A 25,179-nucleotide genomic window follows, 5' to 3' on the forward strand; every position below is an offset into this window, starting at 1 on the left:
AACAAAACAAACACTCCCAACACCCCAGAAACGCCTTCCTGCTGGCGACCCCTGTCTAGAGTGACCACTATCCTGACACAGATCTTCCTCATTGTTGGCTTTGTTCAACTATGATCACACAGTCCAGGGTGCAGCTCAGTGCACCAAAAAAGAAAAAAAAAGGTGGGGGCAAGGTAATCATATAATAAGCAGTCTTCTAATGTCTGTTATTGAAAAGATCATTGCCACTTTCAAAAAGTAAATTTTATTTATTTTACTTTTTTTTAAGTTGTAGGTGGACACCTTTATTTTTATTTATTTATATGGTGCTGAGGATCAAACCCAGTAGGTGAGCAATCTACTGCTGAGATGTAACCCCAGCCCCTCGAAAATTAAATTTTAAATTTAAAAAGTACTCATGTGTCAGGTGTGGTGGCATATACCTATAATCCCAGTGACTTGGGAGGCTGAGGCAAGAGGACTGCAAATTTGAGGCCAGCCTCAGCAACTTAGCAAGACCTTGTCTCAAAATAAAAAAATAAAATAAAATGAATAAAAAGGGCTAGGGATATAGCTCAGTGGCAAAACACCCCTGAGTTCAATCCCCAGTACCAAAAAAAAAAAGCTGTCATGCCTACATTGTCCTGCAGAAATGCAAAGGGATACAAGAAAATTTCTGCAGTCCTGGAGGTAGACAAAGGTTTCTTAGATCAAACAAAAAAATACAAAACACAGAAGTAAACAAATGATACACTGGACTTCACCAAAGTCACAGCTTTTGTACCTCAAGACACCATTTAAAGCTCAGTAGAGCACCCGCATAGCATGTGAGGTCCAGGTTTCCACCCCAAGAACTGGGAGGAAAAAAAAAAAGAAAGAAAAAGAAAAGCCAGGGCCCACGCTGGCTGTGAGGGACGATTCATCACACGTGCATCAGACAAGCAATGGATCCAAGGTAAAGGAACTCTGGACTCTGGGCTGGGACGTGGCTTGGCGCGCTTACCTACCACAAGGCCCTCTGTTCCATTCCCAGCACAGCAAAACAAGCAAAAAAAAAAAAAAAAAAAAAAAAAAAAAACCTCTTATGACTCAGTAAGTCCAACAACCCAATTTAAAAAATGGGCAAAAGTTTGAACAGAAATTTCCCCAAAGAAGAAAAATAAGTGGTCAATAAGCACATGAGAAGATCATTAGTCATCAGGGAAATGCACAGGAAAATCACACAGAAGAGGCTGGCTAAAATCAAACTGACCAGACCACGTCTTAGCAAGAACACAGAGCAGACCAAACCTTTAGGCGCCACAAGTGGAAAGACAAATGGTGTGACTTCTTTGGAAAACCATATGGCGGTTTCTTAACCCACAACTACCAGACATTCTGCTCCTGGGTATTTACCCAAGGGAAATGAGAACATGTTTACAAAGACTGTATGTAAATGTTCATAACAGGTTTACAGGTAAAAGTCAAAAACTGGAAGCAATCCAAACGTCCATCAACAGGCGAATGCACAAACGGTGCCTCGTTGATACAATGGAAGAATTTGGCATAAAAAGGCACCAACTACTGATCCAGTTGTCCCTCAGTACCCACAAGAGATTGGTTCTAGGACCCCCTGCAGATACTGAAATCTGCAGATGCAAAAGTCCCCTGTATAAAACAGGCATAGTATTTGCATACAACTTTCTGATGTCCCTCTCTTATGCTTTAAATCATCTCTACATTGCTTATGTTTAATGCAATGTAAATGCTCTGTAAGTAGTTGTCATATGGTATTACTTAGGAAATAATGACAAGGCGGGGGAAGATAGTACAGACTGAGTACAAGTGTACTTTTTTCTTTTGGCATACCAGGTTGGTTGAACTGCAGCTATGGGGACCGTCGCTATCCACAGCAACATGGATAAATCACAAAACCATGCTGGGAAAGAAACTAAGCTAAAAAGAGTGCATACTAAATGATCTCACTTATATGAAATTATAGAACTTGCAAATGAATCTCTGATGATAAAAGAGCCGATCAGCAGCTACCTGGGAAATGAGAAGTCGGGAAGGGACCGTTATGCGCATTGGAGAAGCCCAAAACGACTTGTAGTATTGATGGTTTCACAAGTGAAGTCAAGTATCAACATTTTTTTTTTTTTTTTGGTACAGGGAATTGAACCCTGGGGCATTTAACCACTGAGTCACATCCTCAGTCTTTTTTATATTTTATTTTACAGACAGGGTCTCATCGAGTTGCTTAGGGTCTTGCTAAGTTGCTGAGGCTGGCTTTGAACTTGCGAACCTCCTGCCTCAGCCTCTAGAGCCACTGGGATTTCAGACATGCACCACCGTACCTGGCTCAAAACTAATTTTTGTATACTTGAAATATGCAGCTTTTGATTTCACCCTTCACTCTCCTCCCTCGTGATTCTAAGCCTTTTCAGGAACTTCGATACAAGTTTGGCATGTAAACTCCAAGTCTTTCTTTGGTGATACTGCCCTGTGGAAAGCAGTATCACTTGAGGAGGGGCTTGGGCCACAGGCAGTGGCACACCCACACCATTTCTCAACTTCCTTTTCTCATGAGAGGGTACCAAGATGGCACCTGCATCTTCTGGCCTGCCAGGTCACTTCCAGGTTTCACAGAGCCCTCCCACTGGCTCAGGCTGCTTCCAGGTTCCTCTCCTGAGTTGCTTTCATTCCCGAGCCCTGGAAGGATGTGACAGGCAGTCCCAAGAGTCCATTCCAACCTCATAGTCCTGGCTTGCTGCTGCTTCCCAGCTGCAGGCTGACTTCACAGCCTGGCTTTCGAGGCCCCTTGAAGCTCTGGCCTTGCCAGAGTCACCTAATTGCCCACCAAACGCTAGTCTCCCCTTTCCTCCTCATAAACAGAGCTCTGGGTAGCAATGTCCCATCTGACCAACTTCACTTCCAGCCTCTTACAGCTTAGGGGGGCCACGTGGCTGTGTTTTGGCCAGTGGGAGGTAGGCAGAAGTCGCTGGAGAGAACTTGCAGATAAGAGGACTAGTGTAAGAGGCAGCCCCCTTTTGCCCTTCTCCCTGCCTGGAACAAAGCTGTGAAGATACAGCCAGATAATCCTCTGGAGATAACCGTGGGAACCTGATAACTGTAGAACCACCACACCAAGTGCCAGAATGCCTGGCTCCAGACTCGTTTTGCATGATAAACAAGTTGAATTGCCTAAAAACCACTGTTCTTGGGAAAGGGGAGTGTCTGTAGCACGTTGCCCCTCCTTACACCCCACATTCCAGCTAACTAAACTCCTGACTCCCCCCCCATCATGCCTTCCTCCCCAGGGCCTTTGCTCAGGCTGCAAACTCCCCACACTGGGCTTCCTATGTACACATCTTACGAAAGTTCCATCTAGCCTTCAAAAGTCCCTATAGGCTTGTTGCCCCTTCAAAATCAGCCAATTTTGAGTTTCCTCCTAAGTCAAAAAACTTTTTTTCTTGTTGTAGTAGTACGGATTGAACCCAGGGATGCTCTACCACTGAGCTACATCCCCAGCACATTTTACTGTTTGAGACAGGATCTCGCTAAGTTGCCTAAGCTGGCCTCCTACCTCAGTCCCCCAAGACACTGGGATTACATGGCAGCTTACATTCCTTCTTTTTTTTGGTACTAGGAATTGAACCCAGGGGTACTTAACCACTGAGCCACCTCCCCAGCCCTTTTCTATATTTTATTTAGAGACAAGGTCTCACTGAGTTGCTTAGTGCCTTGCTAAGTTGCTGAGGCTGGCTTTGAATTCACGATCCTCCTGCCTCAGCCTCCTGAGCTGCTGGGACTACAGGCCTTCGTGCAGCACTGCGACCGGATTCTTCATTTGCTTTTTTTTTTTTTTTTTTTTTTTGCGGTAATGGGGACTGAACCCAGGGCTTTGTGCTTGTGAGGCAAGCACTCTACCAACTGAGCTACATCCCCAGCCCAGATTCTTCATTCTTAATACAGGTATTTTCAAGTTTCTACTGTGCACTAGTGCCTGGGTGAGCTGCTGAAGACACAGTGCTGAGGGAGCCTGCACTCCGCTTGTGGGGAAACAGGTGGTAAATAACCAAGAAACACACAGGTCATGAGAAGCTGAGGAGCCACAGGGCCACAGGAGAGTGGGCTGGGCTGCTCCAGGAGGGACACCAGTTTAGACAAGGACGTTGGATGGAGCTGGCCTTGGTGAGCCAGCAGCAGAATGGCAGGAGGTGGGGTGGGAGAAGGGTCAGGGCAGATCACAGGGCCCAGGAACCTCGGCAGGAGTGCGAGTTTGGACCCACCTCCCTGATGCTGTGGTGAGGATCACTTGAGATGCTGCTCAAGTGCTGAACTCTGCCTGCTTCAAACTTGCAGCAGTGGGTGTGCTGTTGGGCCAGGGGGCTCTCGGGACCCACCGCATCTGCACCTGCACCTTTGCCCTCTGCCCCGGGCTGGGAACAGACCAGGGCCTCCTGCAGAAGCACACACTCCAGTGCCCAGCACATGCCCAGCACCTACCTCTCTTTGAGGGAGCCCCCCTGGCCCTGGAGCTGTCTGGTCACACCCACACACATCACCCCCCCATCCTAGCGGTCGCCGCAAGGACGGATGGCAGTTTGAGCACGAACACTTGGGGCTCCCTCACTGCCAGGCAGGCCGCTGAGGCTGGGGGCTGCTGTGACCAGGGCTCCGCTGCCGCTGGCCCATAGGCCTGTGCTGACTTCCTTCCGCAGCTGACTCACTCCCCGCCACCCTGCCAGAGTTTCCTGGGGTTCCCTCCAGCTCCAGGGTTGCACCAGAATCCTTCTGGGGAGCCCAGCCTGACAAGGAGATGGGGGATGGCCAGCTCACACACCTGCATCCCTGTGATGGAGACGTGGTGAGACTCCACGGTGGGCCGCCGGGGCAGCCGCGGCGAGGACTGCGGGGAGCTGACAGGCGAGTGGGGCAGGGACGGGTAGACACAGCGGCCATTCGTGTCCAGGCTGCTGCTGGTCGCTGGCCCAACCTGGCACTGTTCCTGCAGGGATAGCTTGCGACCCGAGAGGTGGGACCGGACCTGGGGCCCCGAAGCGTCGAGAGGGGCCTCTCGGCCATCGGCCTCCAGGGGCTGGTCCTGGGCCAAGCCGAGGTCCACAGCACCGCCTGGCTCACAGTCGGTGACCACGATGAAGGACTCCATGCCCAAGCGGATGCTCAAGGATGAGAGGCCCTGTAGGGCCTCACAGGGTTTCTGGCCTTCGCTGCTGCTGCCCCCGCCCCCCAGCTCATCCTGGGGGGCGGCCTGGTCACTGCTGAGCTGGCTAGAGACACATGATGACATGGTGTGCACAGCCACTTCATCCAACAGACCCAGGCACTCCCATCCGGCAGCAGTGCCACCTGCAGAGAAAGGAAGGGTCAGGCAGCAAGGCCCGCTGGCTTCAAGGCTGGGGCGTGACTTCTGCCTTGGATCCACATCCTGAAAAAAAAAAGAAAGAAAAAAAAGAAAAAAATCCTGCAAAACATGACATGATGTGATCTCTGCACCTCCTCCTGCTGGGTCCACTCACACACCATGATGAGGAAGGAGTCCAAACTCAGTTCCGGGAGGAGCAAGTATAAGAAAACCTCCAAGAGAACACCAGCCCTGCAGAACTGGCAGCTACTTCTGGCTCCACCCAGTTGTTGTTCAGCAATTATTTCAAATATTTTAAAATGCTGGGCAGGCCAAGTGAAACATTTCCACCAGGCTGCAATGCTTCACAAGGCAACAATCCAGACACACTTTACAGTTTACATGTATCAGCGTGATGTCATAGCACCCTAGGTTGTGAGTCTGCTATTATACCCCTGCTTTATAAATGGAGAAACTGGGACCCAGGGAAGAGAAAGAGATTTGCCCAAGGGGCACACACAGCAGCCTGGTCTGGCTTAGCCTCAGGCCGATGATTCTCATCCAAAGAGTGGGGGTCAGAGTCTTATCAGAGGAAGGACACACACCAAGAGAGTGGTGTGTGAGCCAGGGGAGGGGTGTTGGAGACTGAGGAGGAAGGATCACAGCAACCTCAGCAACTTAGCAAGATAAAAAATAAAAATGACCTGGGATATACCTCAGTGGCAAAAGCACCCCAATACCAAAAAAATAAAAAATAAAAAAGGAAAGAAGCACTGATACATGCTACAGGGATGAACCTTAAAACATTAAAAAAAAAAAAAAGTAGCAAAAGCTTTGCATTGTATGATTCCATTGATACAAAATTTCTAGAAGAGGCAGATCCATAGACAGAAAGATTAATAGTTGCCTAGGGCTGAGGAGAACCTTGGGAATAATCAGGAGTGGCTGCTTAATGGGTATTGGGGCCTCCTTTTGGGGTGACAAAAATGTTTTGGATCTAAACAGAGGCAGCCGCTGCATAACTTGTGCTAAATACCCCTGAACCATCCACTTTAAAATGCTGAGTTTCAGAGCTAGAGAGGCAGCTCAATGACAAAGGGCTTGCATGCCCTGGGTTCCATCCCCGGCATCACACACACATACCAAGGTTACGTGAACTCTTACCTCGATGTTTTAAAAAAGAGAGAGACTGACAAGCTCCCTTCAGCTGTCAACTCTCTCCATCTCTGGGACAGAATATTAACCTTTAGTTCATGTTTGACAAATTCTGCCGGACAAATGTCACAGGTGCCGCTAGCACTCAGCGAGCACATCACCGCTGTGGTGGTGGCGCCACGCTCATCACCCAGATCCCCAGACAAGAGTGGTGCTCAGAAGAGGTCACAAGTACTAAAGTGACATCTCTCAATGACACACAGAGGAGGTGGTGCGAGGGTGGCAGAGGATCCCATGGAGAGACAGGGGGCCATCACCTGGCCCTCATGGCACTCCTTCCAGAGGTATTTATGGGACATCCCCCGTGTGGGGCCACGTGGCAGGGAAGTCCAGGGAGAAAAGCAGTGAGGGCAACACCCACACCCCAGCACTGGCGTGGGCCCCACCGATGAACACAGCTGGTGGGGAAGGAACCCAACAAACCCGTGTGCCCAGAGGCTCTGCCTTGTTTACAGATGGTGGAAACTCAAACTGCAGTGCAGTCGCTAGGTGATTCCTCAAACAGTCAAGCACAGAATCACCGTGTGACAGCAGCCACTGCTCTCCCCGGTCAACACACTGAAGAAGTGAAAGCAGGATTCCAACGCTGGTGAGGCTGTGTTCGGAGCAGTGCAACCTTTCCACCTTTCCACCAAGGTGGAAAGAACGCAAGAGGCCATCGATGGATGGATGGATAGAATGTGGTGGAACTACAAGAGCCATAAAAAGGAAGGAAACTGACTCACGCTACGAGGAAGAACCCTGAAGATACCATGCTCCACCAGACAAGCCTTCCAGGAGGCACCTGCAAGAGTCTAGTGGGCAGAGGAAGAAAGCAGAAGGCAGGTGACCAGGCTACGGGGGCAAAAAGTTTCCTTTGCAGATGATGGAAAGTTCTGAAACTAGATGGTGATGGCCACACGACACAGTGGATAGTTAATGCCACAAATTAGACCCTAAAAATGGTTAAATGGTAAATTTTATGCTACAGGTATCTTATCAAAATTAAGAATAAAACTAAAATTAAAACACATTTCTGACATCTATCAGATTGGCACATCTGGCTCAGCTGTGGGGAAGTGGATGCTTTCATCCATGGCTGCTGGGGTGTGAACTGTGCCGCCCCCATGGAGGGAAACCCGTCAATATTTAAAATGCACACACCTGGAACTTAGCACGCCTGCACCTGGGTATTCCTCTACAGGCAACCTCCCACATGTAGAAAATGGTGTAGACACAAGATGATTTTGGCAGTATGGTTTGAAATGCCAACCACAGGGGACTGAGAAAATAAAATGAGGTACCTCTATCCAGGGAGAAAAATATGCATTTTAGACAGGTGGCTCTATATAGCCTCAAAGGAATTAGAGCCAAGACACACTGTTCGTGGAAAAACCAAAGCATTTGTGGCTGCTGCTGGCCCAAGAGGAAAGTCCACAGGTGCATCTATGTTGCATGTGCTCTGTGGATTTCTGGAAAGATACACAAGAAAATGGAAACAGGGGTTCAAAGGAGAAATAACTGCTTTGAGGGTGGGGGACGATGGGAGGAGCTAGCTTTTCACCACCTTTACTTTTGTGCCACATGCATACACTTGCTATTCAAAAATGTATTTTTATTTATTTCATTTCCATTTGGTACCAGGAATTGAACCCAGGGTCACTTGACCACTGAGCCACATCCCCAGCACTTTTCTGTATTTTAGAGATGGGGCTCCCCGAGTTGCTTAGCACTTCACTAAGTTGCTGAAGCTGTCTTTGAACTCTCGATCCTCCTGCCTCAGCCTCTTAAGCCCCTGGGATTACGGGCGTGCACCACTGCGTCTGGCTCAAAAATGTATTTTTAAAGGAAAGAGTCTTCCCAGCCCCAGCTGCTGTTACTTTGCATATCCTTTTTATGATCTGCCCAGAAGAGGAAAGCAGGACCCTGAAGTCACACAGTTTGAGCTGCTCCTCTTCCTGGCTGGCCTCAGTTGTCTCATCTTCAAAACGGGCACCCACCAGTGGCCAGAAGCCTCGAGTAAGCCAGACGCTGTGAGTCGTTTCTGGCACAGGGTCAGGTGCTCAAAAGCTATTCGTTCAGCCAATACCCACTGGGCTGTGATCCTCATGTTCCTGTGACACACTGACCACCCAAGAGCCCACCTGCTCCTGTGTGTGCTCCCAACCCTGGCAGGGCGAACAGCCTGCCCTGCTCCAGAGCCACCTCTGACAGTGCTGCAGCATTCCTGAAAAGAAAACTAGGCCTCCAGTGCCTGGGAAAGTCAAAGGAGAATTTTTTTTCATGCCAACAGAAAAATTGCTTATTGATCTCTACTCCAGGCCAAGGACACCAAGCCAGCCACCCCCAGCAAAGATGCTTTTAATCAGCCTCCTTGGCAAGCTGGCATCTGGCCTGGGCCTCCCTCAGAGCCTTTGACATCGCCTCAGCCTTCAAGGTCTGGAGGAGTGAGGAGAGAAGTGCCAGCTCAGACCTAGGTCAGGGGTCACTGTGCTGGAGGACAGGTGTGTCCATGTCTCAAGACATGGGCCTCAGTGCCTCAGGCACTCAGGATACAGCCAGGCAAGATGGCTCCTGCCCCACAGGGTCTAAGCCAGCGTTAATGTTTGGGGGTCACAGATCCTATAAGAATCTGACAAAAGCCAGGCTTGGTGGCACATGCCTGTAATCCCAGGGTCTCAGGAGGCTGAGGCAAGAGGATCTCAAGTTCAAAGACAGTCTCAGCAAAAGCAAGGCACTAAGCAACTCAGTGAGACTCTGTCTCAAAATATTAAAAAGGGCTGGGGATGTGGCTCAGTGTCCAAGTTCAATCCCTGGTACCTAAAAAAAAAAAAAAAAAATGCTTGCAGGACAGGCCCTCTGCAAGGGATGGGTAGCAAGCAGAGCATTTGATTTCAGGGGACCCTGGGTAAGAAGTCCATTCGCAAAACTGTGTGGGTCCGACAAAATGCTGAGTCCTCACCCCTGTGCCTTCTGCCCCTCCAGTGCTGCAGCAGATGGACCCGGACCCCAGCCAGGATCAGGAGAATGTTCCTTCCTCTGCCAGGAAGCCAAGTGGCACAGGCCTCCAGGAAATGCTTTCCCATCTCCTGGGGGCTGCTTCTAAGCTTCGCCTGCTGCCCAACAAACACAGAGCTCCAGGACAGAGCCACTGGAGCAGCAGCACAGCAAGAAGCCAGTGGGTAGGTTGGGGAGGTGACCCCAGCCCAGAGGCACCCTGCTCAGGATCCCGAGGTCCCCTCATCCCAGGCCTACAGGACAACCAAGGAATTCAAAACAGGCCCAAAGATCCTTCTAAGGCCAGGGACAACATCCTCCCTTGGGATAACAGGCTCAGCCAGCCGCATCTCTCTCACCTGGAGGCCCAAAGAGGTCCTAAAAGACATTCATTCATTAATTTGTGGGGTTTTTATTTTGGTTGGTTGGTTTTACAGTACTGGAGACTGAACCCAGGGCCTCATGCATGCTAAGCAAGTGCTCCGCCACTGAGGTCCATCCCCAGCTCTTTTCATTTTTTATTTTGAGGAAGGGTCTGGCTAAGTGGCCCAGGCAGGCCTTGAACTTGAGATCCTCCTGCTCCAGTCTCCCAAGTTGCTGGGATTACTGATGTGCACCATGCCCAGCTCCTTTGTTGTTCTAACAATTTTGGAGGGTTTACTCTGCACCAGGAAAATCAAACAAAAGTAGTTGCTGCCCTGGAGAGAAAAGAGCCTCTGAAGGATACCAGCATTTTAAAAGAAAGAATGCCAGTGATTCCACGAGCACACCCTGGGAGGTGCCCTGGCAGCATGGCGGGAGCCCGTGAGGGAAGGCCTCTCCTGGAGAAATTTCTTGGCTGGAGCTGCTCAGGCTGAGCAGGTGTCCAGGGGGCAGGAACTTGGTCCAGGCAGAGGAAGCAGCTTGAACAGGCCCCCCCGCCAGCCAAAGAGGTGGGAGAGTGGATGGAACAGGAAGGAGGCCAGGAGCAGAGCCAGGTAGGAGAGGGGAAGCCAGAAGGACCACAGCTTCATAGGAAGCCAAAGAGGAGAGCAGAGGGGCAGCCATCCCTCAGGCCTCGCCATAGGTTCACATGTGCCCCCCAGGAAAAATATGCTGGAGTTGTAGCCCTCAGTTCCTCAGAATGTGCCCTACTTGGAGGTCGGTATTTACAAACTTAAGTAAAAATGGGAACATCAGGGTGAGCCCTAAGCTAACAGGACCTGTGTCCTTAGGAAAAAGGGGAAATGTGGACAGACACAGATGCACACAGGGACTAGGGAGGGGTGATGCTCACAAGACGAGATGCTGGCACCCACCAAAAGCCAGGAAGAGGAAGTTGGGACTCTCCCTCACAGCCATGGGAAGGAACAAAGCCAGCTAATGCTCTGATCTCCGGCTTCCAGCCTCCAGAACATGAGACCATACATTTCTGTTGCTTAATTCATCTGGGTTGCAGGACTTGATATAGCAGCCCTAGGACAGTATCGTGGCACCCACCCTGCCTGGGAGGTTCCAAGAAGCTGGCTGCCTCTGCAGGGAGACTCAGAGGGCAGCCTGAGAGGCTTTGCCACACCAGCTCAGGCAGTGGTGGAATATTCCAGGTTCAACACCTTGGTTCAGTCACTAGATCCAGTGATGTCGGCTCTTACCATTTTCTCTCTTTTTTGTTGTTTTTTGTGTTTTTGTTTTGCGGTGCTGGGGATTGAACCCCAGCCCCCACTTCTCTCCTTGAAATACTTTTTTGTTTTTTGTATCAGGGATTGAACTCAGGGGCACTCAACTCCTGAGCCACATTCCCAGCCTTTTTTTATATTTTATTTAGAGACAGGGTCTGAGTTGCTTAGTGTCTTGCTAAATTGCCAAGGCTGGCTTTGAACTTGTGATCCTCCTGCCTCAGCCTCCTGAGCTGCTGGGATTACAGGCGTGCACAACCATGCCTGGCTCCTTGAAACACTTTTGAGTTTAGGGGCACCAAAACTCAGTGTCCACAAAGGCTGTCCCGTGTGAGACAGCAGGAAAGAGATTTCTAGCTTTAGAGTACACAGACCCATCACAGTCCCTAAAGCAAAAATAATGCAAATGGTGACTCTCGAGTGACATCTGGCCACTGACATGCTTTCCTTGGCATGCACCATGTTTTAAACTACTGGAATGAGAAGGCCAATGTTCCAGAGCCAGGAGATTTCAAAAAAGTCAAAATTTCCGGAATCTCAGGCTAGAGACATAGCTCACCGGTAGAGCACCTGGTACTAGGCCTGGCACCAACTCCCAGCAGCTTTGGCCAGGGAAACACTGGCCAGCATACCCCAGTCACATCCCCCAATGCCTTTCCCAAGGACAGGCTGCTGGCCATGTCCCATGTCCTTTTTTACCCCTACAGGCATCTGAGTCTGCGGCCCCAACTCTGAAAGTCACTGGATGACAGTGCTACTAGGGGCACATCTCCATGGTCACTAGTCTCAAACATTTCATTTTGCCAATGAGAAAATGCCGGCTCATGACAATTAACCAATTTGCCCAAAGTCACACAGTGGTTCCAGGCAGAGGAAAACTGTTCTGAGTTTTTGTTTAGTTTTGTTCTGAGGTGCTGGGGCTCGAACCCAGGGCTTTGGGCATGCTAGCCAAGTGCTCAACCAGTGACTACACCTCCAGCCCTGCTCTGATTTTTCAGGAAAGGACCAAAAATCACAGGGATGGCCCTGCAATGACCATACATTGTATCCTGAATAAACTCCAGGTTGGGTCAAAATCTCCAACAAAGGAGGCACGCAGCCCACGCCTCTGTCTTCTTGGGACCTCACCCTGTGTCCAACAGGAGAGAAAGCAAAGGTGCCCTGTCTCGACAAGCTCAGGAAGGAAAGCATGGGACGAGGCAGAGACTTCAAGCTGGCTGACTTGAGGAAGCATGGTTTTGTCTTTCTCGTCCACTGCTGAACTCCAAGGTCTAGATCTAGGACACTGTTGGCTTTTGATAAATATTAGGTGGAAGTCATCATGTATTTCATCTGTCCCAAGGCCACCCAGGTCAGAAGTGCTCTTTAGCTGGCCTAGAGCTTACATCCCTGTACTCTGAGACCAGGAGCCCCATTTCTGTCTGGGAATCCATCTCTATGTGAAAGGTGGCCCTGTGGGGCTGACCCCACCACCAGCTTCAGAGATTCACACATGACTCAACCCTGGCTAGGGGGCACCAGCTCTGGTCAAGTAATAGAATCAAGAGTATATGTGACCCAACTCACTCTGCTGGGTCCCATTCTGAGGGTTTTTTTGGGTAAAGTATTGAAAAGAATCTCCCTCTTTCTGTTGAAGTTAGAGCTCTGAGGATATACTCCTCAGTAACTAGAAAGGGGAAAACTCTGCCTCAGAATAAAGTCAACAGAGAGAAAAGAGAGGCAATGAAGAACAACTGATTTGGCACCTAGATGCAGCCATGCCTGAAGTCCATAAATCCCAAGTTTTCAACTGCATGAGCCAATATATTCCCATTTTTGTTTAAGCCTATTATTTATGATTAGCTTTCTGTTACCAACCAAAGATTTTTCTTTTTTTTTTTTTTTTTTGGTACTAGGGATTAAGCCCCGAGGCATTTAACCAGAGCCACATCCCCAACCCTTTTTTATATTTTATTTAGAGACAGGGTCTTGCTAAGTTGCTTAGGGCCTCACTAAATTGCTGAGACTGGCTTTGAACTTGTGATCCTCCTGCCTCAGCCTCCCAAGCTGCTGGAATTACAGGTGTACGCCACCTTGTCCAGCACAAATCAAAGGTCTTGACCTGCGAGTAGCAGAGTTGATTGACAGAAAAGCTTCTCCACTAAGCTTCCTGCAAACATTCAGTCCTTAAATCCTAAGGCCAAAACTGCTGGACATAAGCAAGTTCCTTGGCAGTCCAGGAACAACCTTCATCTTGACAGACAGAAACTAATACTTCCAAAATCTTATTATTTTTAATCTTAAAAAAGAATCAAGGAAGGAAGGGAAGGGCTGATGAACAAGATGAGGGAAAGGAAATGGCTACCATGCTCAAAACCAGAAGCCCATCACTGTGGCAGCAACCACTGTGGTTGTAGATGCAGTTGTGGCTGAACTCTGTGACTGCTTGGCGCTGTTCTAAGCCTCTATCTCCGTTAGTACAGAGGCCATCCTTATCAGACCAGGTTGAGCCACAGATACTGAGGCCTGACTCCCAGGACCTAGCAGCCACGGAGGGCTGCCCCAGATCGCCAGGGGTATGTGACACTGTGGGAGTGGCTTACCGTCTGTTTATATGATAGTTTCTCCTAACTCCACCCCATCCTGTGCATCACAGAAGCAGTCACTCCCGTCCAGGACCCTTTACCAGTGTGACTATAAATAAAGGAGTGGGGGGCTACTCCATGCTGTGAGGCCAGAGCTGGTATGGCCCAATCCGTCACGCCCCCTCATTTAAAAAGTTTTGGCTCTTATGTGTTTTTTGACTAGAAGAGTTTATGGGTGACTGACAGCCAACATCCTCCTCTAGCAGTCAGTCCTTCTCTCATCCATTTGGACGTGGCAGAAACCTCCAGAGTTTAAAGTGAGGACCCTGGAGCAGAGGGGCTCAGTGACTTGCCCATGATCACCCAGCTAAAGAATACTTCGGGAGGGTACAGGTGTACACAATCACTAACCAGAAGCCAAGAGAGGACTTCAAGCAGTATCAAGTCAAGCCTCTTCAACTGGCTTTAACTCATATTAAAACAAGTTTGGGCTTTTGAAATCTTTAATCCCACCATGCTAACTCAGCTGTCTTCATCTTCGAACCCTTGTCCATGCATGGCTTGTCACAAGACTGAACATGTGGCATCCACGTCATCTCATGTCTTTGCCTCTGTATGTTTCAAGAGCCTTCGTGCCAACATGGCTGGGCAGGCCCCAGGACAACAACCAGAGGTCCTGACACTACAGCCCAGGGCAACTAAGGACCCTTGATTTGTTCCATAATGAAGTATCATTGAAAGAATGGATGGTCAGCAGTCAGGCATCAAAAGCCAGGCTGCACAGGTGGCCCAGCCTTGATATCCAGGCAGCAGGACTGAGTGGCTGAGTGCAGTGGTCTTGGCGAAGGGAGAGGCGATATGAGGAGGGACCCTTCCTACTTCCTTCCACTTCTCCCACCGAATTCCTCTCAGTCTTCCACGGAACCCAAGGAAGAAGCAGGGAAACAAATAAAAATTCAATTTATAATGGAAAGAAAAAGTCTTCCTCTCCAAAATTCTGCAGCTTGGCAAATCAACAGAGGGGGCCAGCTTGGCACCCACGGGCATCCGTGCCTTGCCCACCCACAGGCCCTCTCCCTCCTCTTCCCTGCCTTCTGAAGGTGAAGCTTAATCTAGATCCTTCCCTCCCTGCCTCCAGCACAAACAACCCCAGCAGAGGGGCAAGGAGGGACCTGGGAGCCAGATCTGCAGGGCCAACTCTGTGCCCCACCACTAGACCTGGAAGCCAGAGGAAACATCTGGGAGGAACCTAAATAAATTCTCTATCCACCAGAGGACTTGAATACAAAACCCCAGTGACTTTTTATATGATACTGGGAACTGAATCCAGGGGTGCTCTACCATTGAGCCATATCTCCAGCCCTTTTTATTTTTTGAGACAGAGTCTCACTAGATTGCTTAGGGTCTTGCTAAATTGCTAAGGCTGGTCTTGAACTTGTGATCCTCCTGCCTCAGTCACTCAACCTGGGATTATAGGCATGTGTCACCATGACTGGGGCTGAGTGAACTTTCAAAAGCTCAAAGGGGAATGAATGTACTTCCCCTTCTTGCCCCCGCACCTAACCACTGGTTCCCCCTTTAAACTTCTCCAATAGAAGTGTCTCAGGCACCCCCACCAAGCCCGTCCCCATGGCTCAGTTCCTACCTTCTGCCCAAGACATGGGGGCGGAGGGGCAAGACCTCAGCCTCCGCTCCACCACCCCCACTTCCTCGGGAGACCATCCATCTCCTTTCCAGGTTGGAATTAGCATTTTTATCTCTGCAACTGCCATCTCTCAACTATTTACAGAAGCCACTGGGATAAAAAGAGGCAACATAAAAATAGCGACTTCCAAGATGGGGTGGGGGTAGGGGCACCACAGAATCTTCTAATTTTCTTTCTCTCCTTGTTCAAAGGAAAACGATGCCAGACTCATCCCTCTTTTCCAAAGGGATTCGAAACAAGTCACGGACCACTAACCTGGAAGCTCCTTGGGACAGGGACCAAGTCCCAGTGTGCTTCATTCCCCAGGGCGAACTTGTCACCAGACCCCCCAAAAGAGGCGGTAAGTGAATAATCTTGGATCATGGAGGTTCCAGAGTCAGCCCTGTGTAAAGGCAGCACCCTGCCCTGCCCTGCCCTGTTCCTGTCACCTCCCGGGCATCCTTCCAGACTTCCAAAATATAAGCCAGTCCAAAAAACAACCCAAACAAAACTCTGGCTTTTTTCTCCGCTTTAAATGTTTCGTAATTGAAAAAAAAAAAAAAAAAAAACAGCAACAACAAACACGAATGAAATTAAAAACACTGGCAATGGAGATGATCCCTTCCCCATTTTCATCACGGACATCCAGGCAGGGGACCAGGGGCCAGGGACTTCCCAAGTCTCAGCGCTCACCTTAAAGAAGGCTTTTTGTTTTTTTTTTTTTTTTTTTTTTTTTTTTGGGTGCTGAGGATCGAACCCAGGGCCTTGTGCTTACAAGGCAAGCACTCTACCGACTAAGCTATCTCCCCAGCCCCGCTTTTTGTCATTTTTGAGGACAGGCTCCTATCAGGGAGGAAAGAAAAATAATTCAAAATTTTTTTTTTTTTTTTTTATAAAAAAAAAAAAAAAAAAAAAATAGCAAAACTATGTGAAGATGATTCCCGAGCTAACCTCTGGACATAATCTGCCAGCACGAGAAGCCCAGGGAAGCCGAGAGCTCAGATGGGAAGGCACCCTGGCTCAGCCTCCTGGCTACTCCATACCCACTCCTGTGGGGGCACCCCGCACTGCTACTGAGAAAGACCGGGGACACTTCAGGCCCAGCCTGGGCTCCCAGCACTGTCCGTCAGGTGAGGTTTTCTGTTTTGTGTTCACTTACCTGAAAACAGTCTCATGAGATACAGACCCATAAAATCAACGTGGACCTGCACTGAACCAACAGCCAGGACTGGAAAGAATGGAAGGCCTCAGAGCCCGAGGGGAGCTGTGGTTCTTGGGGCAAGACACCAAGCGGAAGATGTTATACGACCCATTATGTGACAAATTAAGAGCAAGCAAATCCTAGAGACAGATGGGGATCAGTGGGTGCCAGGGGCTGGGGCAGAGGGACTGGCAACAGGGAGGGGGCTGCTCCATAAGTAACAGAGTTTCCTTTTGGGACGATGAACATATTCTGAAACTTCATGGAGGTGATGGTGGCCCAGCACCGTGAACATCTTGAAGTGGCACTTGACTGTTCACTTTAAAAGTTAGATTTATGCTACAAGAATTTTTCCTTATTACTTAAAGAGCCATGGATATAGGTCAGTGGAAAGAGCGCAGCTTAATGGGAGTGAGGCCCTGGGTCCCATCCCCAGCAGAGGAAGCAGGGAGGGGGAGAAAATGCAATTTCCCAACTTCCAAGAAAGAGGCAAGGCCTGAGGATGAAGGTCACTGCAGTGCCCTGAGCTGCCCCCCGAACCCCGCTCCAGCTTCTCTTACCGGCCCAAAGGGAAGCAGCCATGGGAAGGCAAAACAGCCGAGAAAAATCGCTACCCGAAGCACTCTGACTCAAAGGAAAATCTGAAGTAGCATTTGCCCCAATCCCCTGGATGGCAAAAGGAAATGAGATCCACATGCTTCCTACAGCCGCCAGGAGGAGGCATGCCGGGGAGAGGGTGGCAGGTGACCCTGAGCAAGTGACTCAGCCTCTCTGAGCAGGGTGACTCTAGGGCCCATGTTAAAGTTTGAGCCCCAATGCCAGGAACTGAGCCTTGGCCTGCCCCACCCGGCTGCCCTTCCCCCTGAGAGGTGCCTGGGCAGTTCCCTCTTCACCCAGGCCGAGGTTCTCAAGGCAGGAACTGGTAACTGCACAAAGTTCTCTCTGCTGAGTTGTCCTGTCCTGTTCAGTCCCTGTCCCCACTTTTCAGCCCATTCTTCCAGGCTCAGTATAAATGACAGCGCCTGCAGGGAGCCTCCCAAGAGTCACACCTACCAGAAGAGATTTCTCCAGAACTCTGAGGGCCCCCTCCTCCAGCCAGTCCCCCAGTACTTCTCACCAGTGGTGTTGCCGGGCCATTCCTCCTGCTGGGGCACTGGTCTGCTTACAGGACAGCTGGAAGCCCCAGATCCTGCCCACCAAAAACCAGGAGGGCTTGGCATCATTTTAACAACCAAAAGTCGCCCCCACACTTTCAGATGCTCACCAGGAGGGTGGGACCATTCCCTGATGAGAACTACTGCATAATTATTAGCGAATACATTTGGCTACCAGCCCACTAACAACCTGGAGGCAAAGACAAGCCTGAAGCCATGGATATCACCACAGGGCCTGCCTAGATCTGTGTCCTCATCTGCTGCTTAGTAAACAAGTCCAGGAAGCCTTGTAAAGGGACTCTGCTCTAGAACAGATGGTAAGCCTGACATACCCGTATTGGCTGTGTGACCCTGGGAAAGTTAATTAACCTCTCTGAGCCATCCTGTAAAATGCGGCTAAATCCTAGCAACACCAAAGGACTGTTGTAGACTCAATCTCCTCATCTCTACAATGGGGATAAAAATCCCAGGCTCAAAGGACTTTGGTAGTCATTCCATGAGATAATGCAGACAACATGTAGCACAGGATCTGGCACAGAGCAAGAACTCAATAAATGTTAGTTATTAGGAGTGAGAGTGTAGCTCAGTGGTACAGTGCAAACTCAGCATGCTCCAAGTCCTGGGTTCAATCCCCAGCACTAAGGGGGGGGGGAAAAATGTTATTAACATTCCTATTACCCAAGGTGGGGGCTCACCAAGTGAAGGTTATCACTCATTAATCTGGAAGGAGGGTCTGGGACTCACCCTAAGCTGTTGACATAGCATGCACTTTGTCCATTCTAAAATTGCAGGTTTTCTTTTCCTCTTTTTAAATCTTGTGGTGCCAGGGATGGCACTCAGGGCCTCCTGCATGCTAGGCAAGCACTCTTCCACTGAGCCACCTCTCCAAGCCTTCCGGGGTGGTTTTGGGAGAGTTGCAGCCCCTGCCCCTTCCAAGGAACAAAGGAGCTTTGGGGCCAGACAGCCTCTCCCGCTCCTCTGGGGGCAGAGCCGGGGAAGGAGGAAAGGCGCACAGCCCAGCCCTAGGGCACCTGAAGTTTCTACTCCAGGACCCGGGGCAGCCAAACACCAGGCTGAGGAAGGTAGCCGTTGTCCCTACGCAGGTGAGCACTGCCGTCCCATCCCCAGGCCAGGCTGCCCCTCTCTCGCCCATGGCACCGACGTGCCCTGCACAGGCTCCATCCCCCTTCCTGCACCTTCCCGGGGAGATGGAGGGCCCAGGTGCCACCTCTCAGCACCAAGTGAGAGCAGCCGCAGCTGTGAAATCACCCCACCTCCAACGCCGGCGGCAGCGGGCGGGAGAAGCCAGAAAAGGCTGCCCCCGGGCACCAAGACCCAGTGCCGAGCCGGGCTGGGCCCCGCGTCCCGGTCAGGCTGCGGGCGCGGGTGGGCGCTCCTCGGCGGAGGTAAATTTAGGTCAAAAGGACCGATTCCGCCCTGAGGTGCCGACTGAGAAGGGCCGGGTGGGGGCGGTCAGAGGCGGACTGAGGAGCGGCAAGGACCCCGCGCCCCACGGCTCTGGAGGGCTCTGCCACCCGCTGCCCCCGTCACCGGGCCTGGGCTCGCCCCCGAGACCTGCGGGACCTGCGGGCCGCGGGGGCGGGGACGCCGCGGGTCCCGGCCCTCTCGCCGCGCGGCCCGGCCTCCCCACCTGTCAACGCCAGGGCCGGGCCCAGGCCGCCCCGCGACCCCGGCCAGCCCCCGGCCAGCCCCCGGCCAGCCCCCGCCCGGTGACCTCGGGACAAAACTCCCGGGCCGCCCTGCCTCCCGGGACGGGCACGGCCGGGGAAGAGGCCGCCGAGGCCCCGGGGTCCCGGAGGACGCGGGGGAAGGGCGAGGGGTCCGCATCTCTGCACGTGGCGGGGCGAGGGGCGGCGCACGTGGGGTCCCCTCGGTGCCGGGAACCCGGGACCGGCCTCCGGGCTTTGTCTGCATCCGGAGGTGGCATTCGGGGGGCCCCCGCCCCGGGAAGGCGAAGGCGTCCGAGGCCGCGGTGCGGCGTCCCCTGCCGGCCCGGCCCGCGCCCGCTCACCTGGGCTCCGCGCCGCCGCCTCCCGCGCTCTGCGCCCCCGGCTCGGCGCCTCTCCCTCGGCGCTGCGCGCGCTCCCGTGCGCGGCCGGCGGGGCGGGGGCGGGGTCAGGGGCGGGGCGGAGGCGGAGTCGCCCCGGGATGCTCGCTGATTGGCCGCGGCCGCTGGAATCTTGCGCGGGCCGCGCGCGCCCGCCAGCTCGGCCACGCTCGGGAGCGGAGGGGTGAGGAGGGGAGGAGCGAGGCGGAGGAGGACAGGGAGGGGAGCGAGGCCGCCCGCGGAGCCGGCGGGAGGGCGCGGCGGGAGCGCGAGGGGAGACCTGCCGGTGGGAGGGCGTGCGGCGCGGCCACTGCCTCCGCCCGCGGCGCACACCTGCCGGGGTCTCCCCGCCGAGGCCGCGGCACCCTGGGGCCGGCGGGACGCGCCACCAGCGCTCGCTTCATTTAGCCGGACGCGGGGACCGCAGGGCGGCGGCCAAGTGTCGGGAAGTTTCCCCAGCCCGCGGGGAGGCCAGGGTCCCGCCCTGCGGCCTGGCTCTGGTCCCTGCACCAGGCGCTGGAGATGGATGCGGCCTGGATTTCGGGGCGCCACCCATTAGAGGAGCCCCTTTCGCAGCCACATCTCAACTGACGGGTGCTCCAGGCGGCCCTAAAGGCGGGGGCAAGTTCTCTCCCAATCCCACCCCACCCGGATGCACCAAACTACAGGCAACCCGTTGAAGTTCTGGCTTTTCCACGAGACTGTTTAGAAATGGTTGTGAAACACATTATCTTCCCATGCACTCTCCTCTTTGTGGTTCCCAACTTTGCTGGAGCCTTAGCGTGTGTTTAGTCTCCCAACTGGATAACAGCAGGGGCAGGAGAAGAGAGGGGGTGGGATTTCATGGGCTCCCAGACCCGCTGGCCTTGGATCAGGCAACGCAGACCAGATTGTTACCCACTGGATGTTCCCAAATAGCCAAAAGGGAAATCAAGAGTCGAGTTCAGAAGACAGTAAAACACAAACTAAAGGTTCAAAGCCGTCTTGACAAGTGGATGGATTACCAGCCCCCTTCAGTTAAGCTTCTCTGGTATTTTCAGGCTGCAGAGACAAACAATTCCAAAGAGATGATAAAGACTCCGGCAAGAGTTCCAATGCACTCTTCTGATGCACTTGTTCATATGAGCAAAAACCTGGGAACAACCTCCTGAGTACGAATTCTGAGGAATGAGTAAACTTATAGTCATTTGGTGGAATACTATGCAACAGTTAAAAGTATGTGTTAGACTTATTTGTGTCAATACAAAGAGAGCACACACACACACAAATGTTGAGTTCAGAGCAACTTATGGAATACAGTCTAATGCACAATTTGTGTATATTTAAAAACCCACACTGTGTATATTGTTTATGGACACATGCTTACATACAAGATTTTTTTGAAAGTCAAAGGGAATGAATATGTATTAAATTCATAACATTCTGCCACAAAGAAGGAAATACAGGGTCGGGGGTGTCCCTCAGTGGTAGGACACTTAGGCAGAAGGCCCTGGATTTGATCCTCAGCACCAGAAAAAAAAAGAGGGACAGGGGAGTAGGGACAGAGAATGGGACAAAGGGTGTGAGGAACATTGTGAAGTTTTATTCCCTTTTTTAATAAAATGCATATGAAGCAAATGACAAAATATTACCAATATTTACCAATAATCACCAATTAACAATTCTGATTAGTGGATGCATAGTTCTGTATTTTTCCTTTTTTTTTTTTTTTTTTTTTTGGTACTGGGGATTGAACCCAGGGGTGCTTAATCACTGAGCCATATCCCCAACCCTTTTTATACATTTTTTAAATACTTTTTAAAAAATTGTCAATGGATCTTTGTTATATTTATTTATATGTGGTACTGAGGATCAAACCCAGTGCCCACACACACACGCTACACAAGCACTCTACCACTGAGTTACAACCCCAGGCCCCTTTTTATATTTTATTTAGAGACAGGGTCTCACTAAACTGGTTAGGGCCTTGCTAAATTGCTGAGGCTGGCTTTGAATTTGAGGTCCTCTTTCCTCAGCCTCCTGAGCTGCTCGGGTTACAGGCATATGACACCATGCCTGGCTTATTTATTTTGAGACAGGGCCTCACTAAATTGCCCAGGTTGGCCTCAAACTTAAGATCTTCCTGTCTCATCTCCTGAGTTGCTGGAATTACAGGCATGTACAACCACAACCAGTCATATATATATATATATTTTTTTTTTTTAATGTTTTTTCCCTTGGAATATTTATGACTGTAAGGTGGAAGTTAGCAAACTTTTTCTGTAAAGAGCAGATAGGAAATATTTCAGGCTTGCAGGCTATATGCTTTCCCAGGAAATGACTCAACTGACAGCCACAGATAGTGGTAAATGAATGGATGTGGTGAGGTCCCAATAAAGCTTTATTTATAAATGCTGGAAATTGAATTTTATATAATTTTCACGTCACAAAATATTACTATTTTGGTTTTTTACCATTTAAAAATATAAAAGCCATCCCCAGCTAGTCTTAAAAAAAAAAAAATTAGGTGGTGTGCCAGATTTGGACCATGGGCAATAAATACTTTGGCAACCCTACTTTCCTAAGATAACCAATATAGATTTTAGTGTCTTTTCAGTTACTTGTTAAAATATGCAATTCCATATATTTCTATTATGTTACTAAAAAGCCTATGTTTTATTTCAGCACGGTAGTTAACAGGCGTATCTGTTTAAACTTAAAAATTAAGTAAGAGGGGTAGAGCACTTGCCTAGCATGTGTGAGGCACTGGGTTCCACCCTCAGCACCACATAAAAATAAATACATAAAATAAAGGTATTGTGTCCATCTAAAAAAGCTTTAAAAAAAATTTTTTTTTTTTTAATCAAGTAAGAAAGGATAAAAAGTGCAGGTAGGAATTCAAACCCATTCCAAGATTTGCTTCCTCCTGGAAGTCTCCTGAAACATTGTGACCCTCAGGTCCTCTTTGACCTCTCTCTCTGATCTACTGAGGCAAGGACTGTATCATTTATTTGATGCTCAACTACCATCTTTATTCTTTCCTTCTTCACTTGCTTTTTTCTTTGTAGCACTGGGGATTGAACCCGGGGCCTCATGCATGCTAGGCAAGTGCCCTACCACTGAGCTACACCTCCAGACTCACTCAGGGTTCTGACTTGCCAATAGAGCTAGCTATAAATTCCTGGCATCCAGGCAGATACAACACCCAAAACATTTGTTTGCTGTCAGCATTGTGATTGAAAGGTGTGATTTGAGAGTCAGATAGACTTTAGTTCGAATCCCAGATCCATTAGTTACCAGCTCTGTGGGTTTGAGCAAGTGACTTGATCTGTCCCAGGTTGGTTTCATCTGCTGTCAAATGGGGATAATTATAGTACCTAGCTCACAGGCTTGGCATGGGGTTTAAATACAATAATGTGTGTAAAGATATTAGCTCAGTGCCTAGCACTTAAGTGCTCACTGGTGCTATTAATATACTTAGCACAGGGCTAAAAATCCCATCAATTTATCTGCCTTTTTATTAAAGTGAATTAGAACAAAGTACAGAACATCATAATTGCCTGTCATTGACATTGAGCCCCTCTTATGATAGGAATCATCCCACACAAGGAAACCATTTTCTTCTTAGAAATATGAAAATAAAAATTAGCCTTGCTTTTTGGGTCTCCCACCCAAAAAATGCCAGAAAATCCTATTCTAGGCAAACAGATCTTGTTGTCCTGACAACACAGATTGTCAAGAAAATAAGTAAACAAAGCTTCTGAATCTTATTTTTAAAGAAAACTTGAGGAATACGGGGAGGGGACAGAAATGTAAGACTTGAAAATTGTCTCACCCACTAGGATGGCATCATGACCTCTGCCCAGGCTTTGTCCTTCTTCCCAGCGCTGCTCTGTGTTCTACACCTGTTGAGCATGGGAATATTCTACCTCCCTGGCCGTGAACATCCAGACCCAAATCCCAGCGACTTAAGAGGCTGAGACAGGTTTGCAAGTTCAAGGCCAGCAGCCTCAGCAACTTAGTGAGACTGTCTCGAAATAAAAGGGGCTGGAGGGCTGGGGTTGTAGCTCAGTGGTAGAGTGCTTGCCCTGGGTTCCATCCTCAGCACTGCATATAAATAAATAAAATAAAGGTCCATCGACAACTAAAAAAAAATTTTAAAGGGAGTGGGGCTGGGAGATGAAGCTCAGTGGTAAAGCATCCCTGGGTTCAATCCTCATTACCCAACAAACAAACACAAAACACCCAAAATGTCAGGACATTAAAACACTAGAAACAAGCATAAATATTCCAGGCATTTAGGTGACTGCAAAGGCAGGCTGGTGGTGAAAGAGTCTGTGGAGCCTCTAGTAACTACAACCCAATTCTAGTCCTTATCCCTAAAGGGGCTGTCAGGCCACACTTCTAGGGCCCAGTTTCCTCACCTGTAAAGTGGGGATGGAATTGAGCTTACAAGCATCAGTGATGGTATGTGTGAAAACACTTGGCATTTTCTGGGTCACACTGGGTGCTAGATAAATAATATTAGGTGTTCAACAAACTTAAAGAGGATGTTCAGAAAAAGTTCAGTATTTTTCAAAACTTGGGAAGCAGGCAGTTTCAGGATTAGGGTAACACACCAAGTAGATTATAATCACAACTGTGCAAGCCACAAGATGCACAAACTTGAACCAGTATCTTAACCTTCTTATGCCCAGGTTCTTCATCAAGGGAATTAAATGCTGTTGCCCACCTCTTAGGATTGTGTTCATATGTGAGAAGAATTTGCAAATATTAGCTATTGCCATCTACCTCAGGACAGGAAACTCTCAGCAGATAGTGTTCCCGCCATGCCCTTTAAGTCAGAAAAGCTTTCTTTTCTCCTCCTTTGAGGACATATTCTGAAGGTCTCTGGTATAGATCCAAATACCTATCGGCTAATAAGCTTCAACCAAACCCTTTTCTCCTTTAACCAGATGATCAGTTCCTAAACCCCTACATTAACCTGTGCATAATTATACCTCTATATAATTACTCTCTTCTCCCACCAAATGCTCCAGCGAAAAAAAGCTAGTTAGCGTCCACCTAGAAAGTTCTGCATCCAGGGGTCGCTGACATTCCCACTTTCCATTCAACCCACTATTCCCTCCTGAAGATGGGCTCCAGCCAACAAGTCTGTCATCGACAGCAGGAAACTACGGGCCAACTCTATTAGCTTTGGATTCAAGCTTTGCTTCCCAGCCAAAATGAACATGTAGTCAGCTGAGAACACGGACAGGGTTTATGGGTGCCAGCCATACATGCTCAGAAGGGCCCAGTACTTGGCTTAAGACTGTTGTTGCCATCTTGAAATTTTATGTGGGTTTGTATGTTCATGC

The 25,179-nt window shown here is 49.8% G+C and overlaps 1 protein-coding gene across 11 annotated transcripts in view; it reads right to left on the reverse strand.

Annotated features, from left to right (window-relative positions):
* The window catches only part of CAMKK2 (calcium/calmodulin dependent protein kinase kinase 2), a 60,140-nt gene extending 40,237 nt beyond the window's left edge, over nucleotides 1-19,903 (reverse strand). For 2 of the 11 annotated variants that reach the window (XM_079149555.1, XM_079149558.1), the window contains exons 1-2: nucleotides 17,182-17,638; nucleotides 4,805-5,331 (exon numbers count right to left, since the gene is read on the reverse strand). In XM_079149555.1, the coding sequence (XP_079005681.1) occupies nucleotides 4,805-5,331; nucleotides 17,182-17,317 (663 nt within the window). In that variant the 5' untranslated portion in view covers nucleotides 17,318-17,638. Of the gene's footprint in view, nucleotides 1-4,804; nucleotides 5,411-17,181; nucleotides 17,643-17,674; nucleotides 17,811-19,807 lie in introns of those variants that run through there. The other 9 variants (XM_079149562.1, XM_079149561.1, XM_079149560.1 and 6 more) reach the window with 9 other exon arrangements.
* Between the last annotated feature and the right edge of the window lie 5,276 nt (nucleotides 19,904-25,179).

Source organism: Sciurus vulgaris (assembly GCF_902686455.1).
Source record: "Sciurus vulgaris genome assembly, chromosome: 8".
NCBI lineage: Eukaryota > Metazoa > Chordata > Mammalia > Rodentia > Sciuridae > Sciurus > Sciurus vulgaris.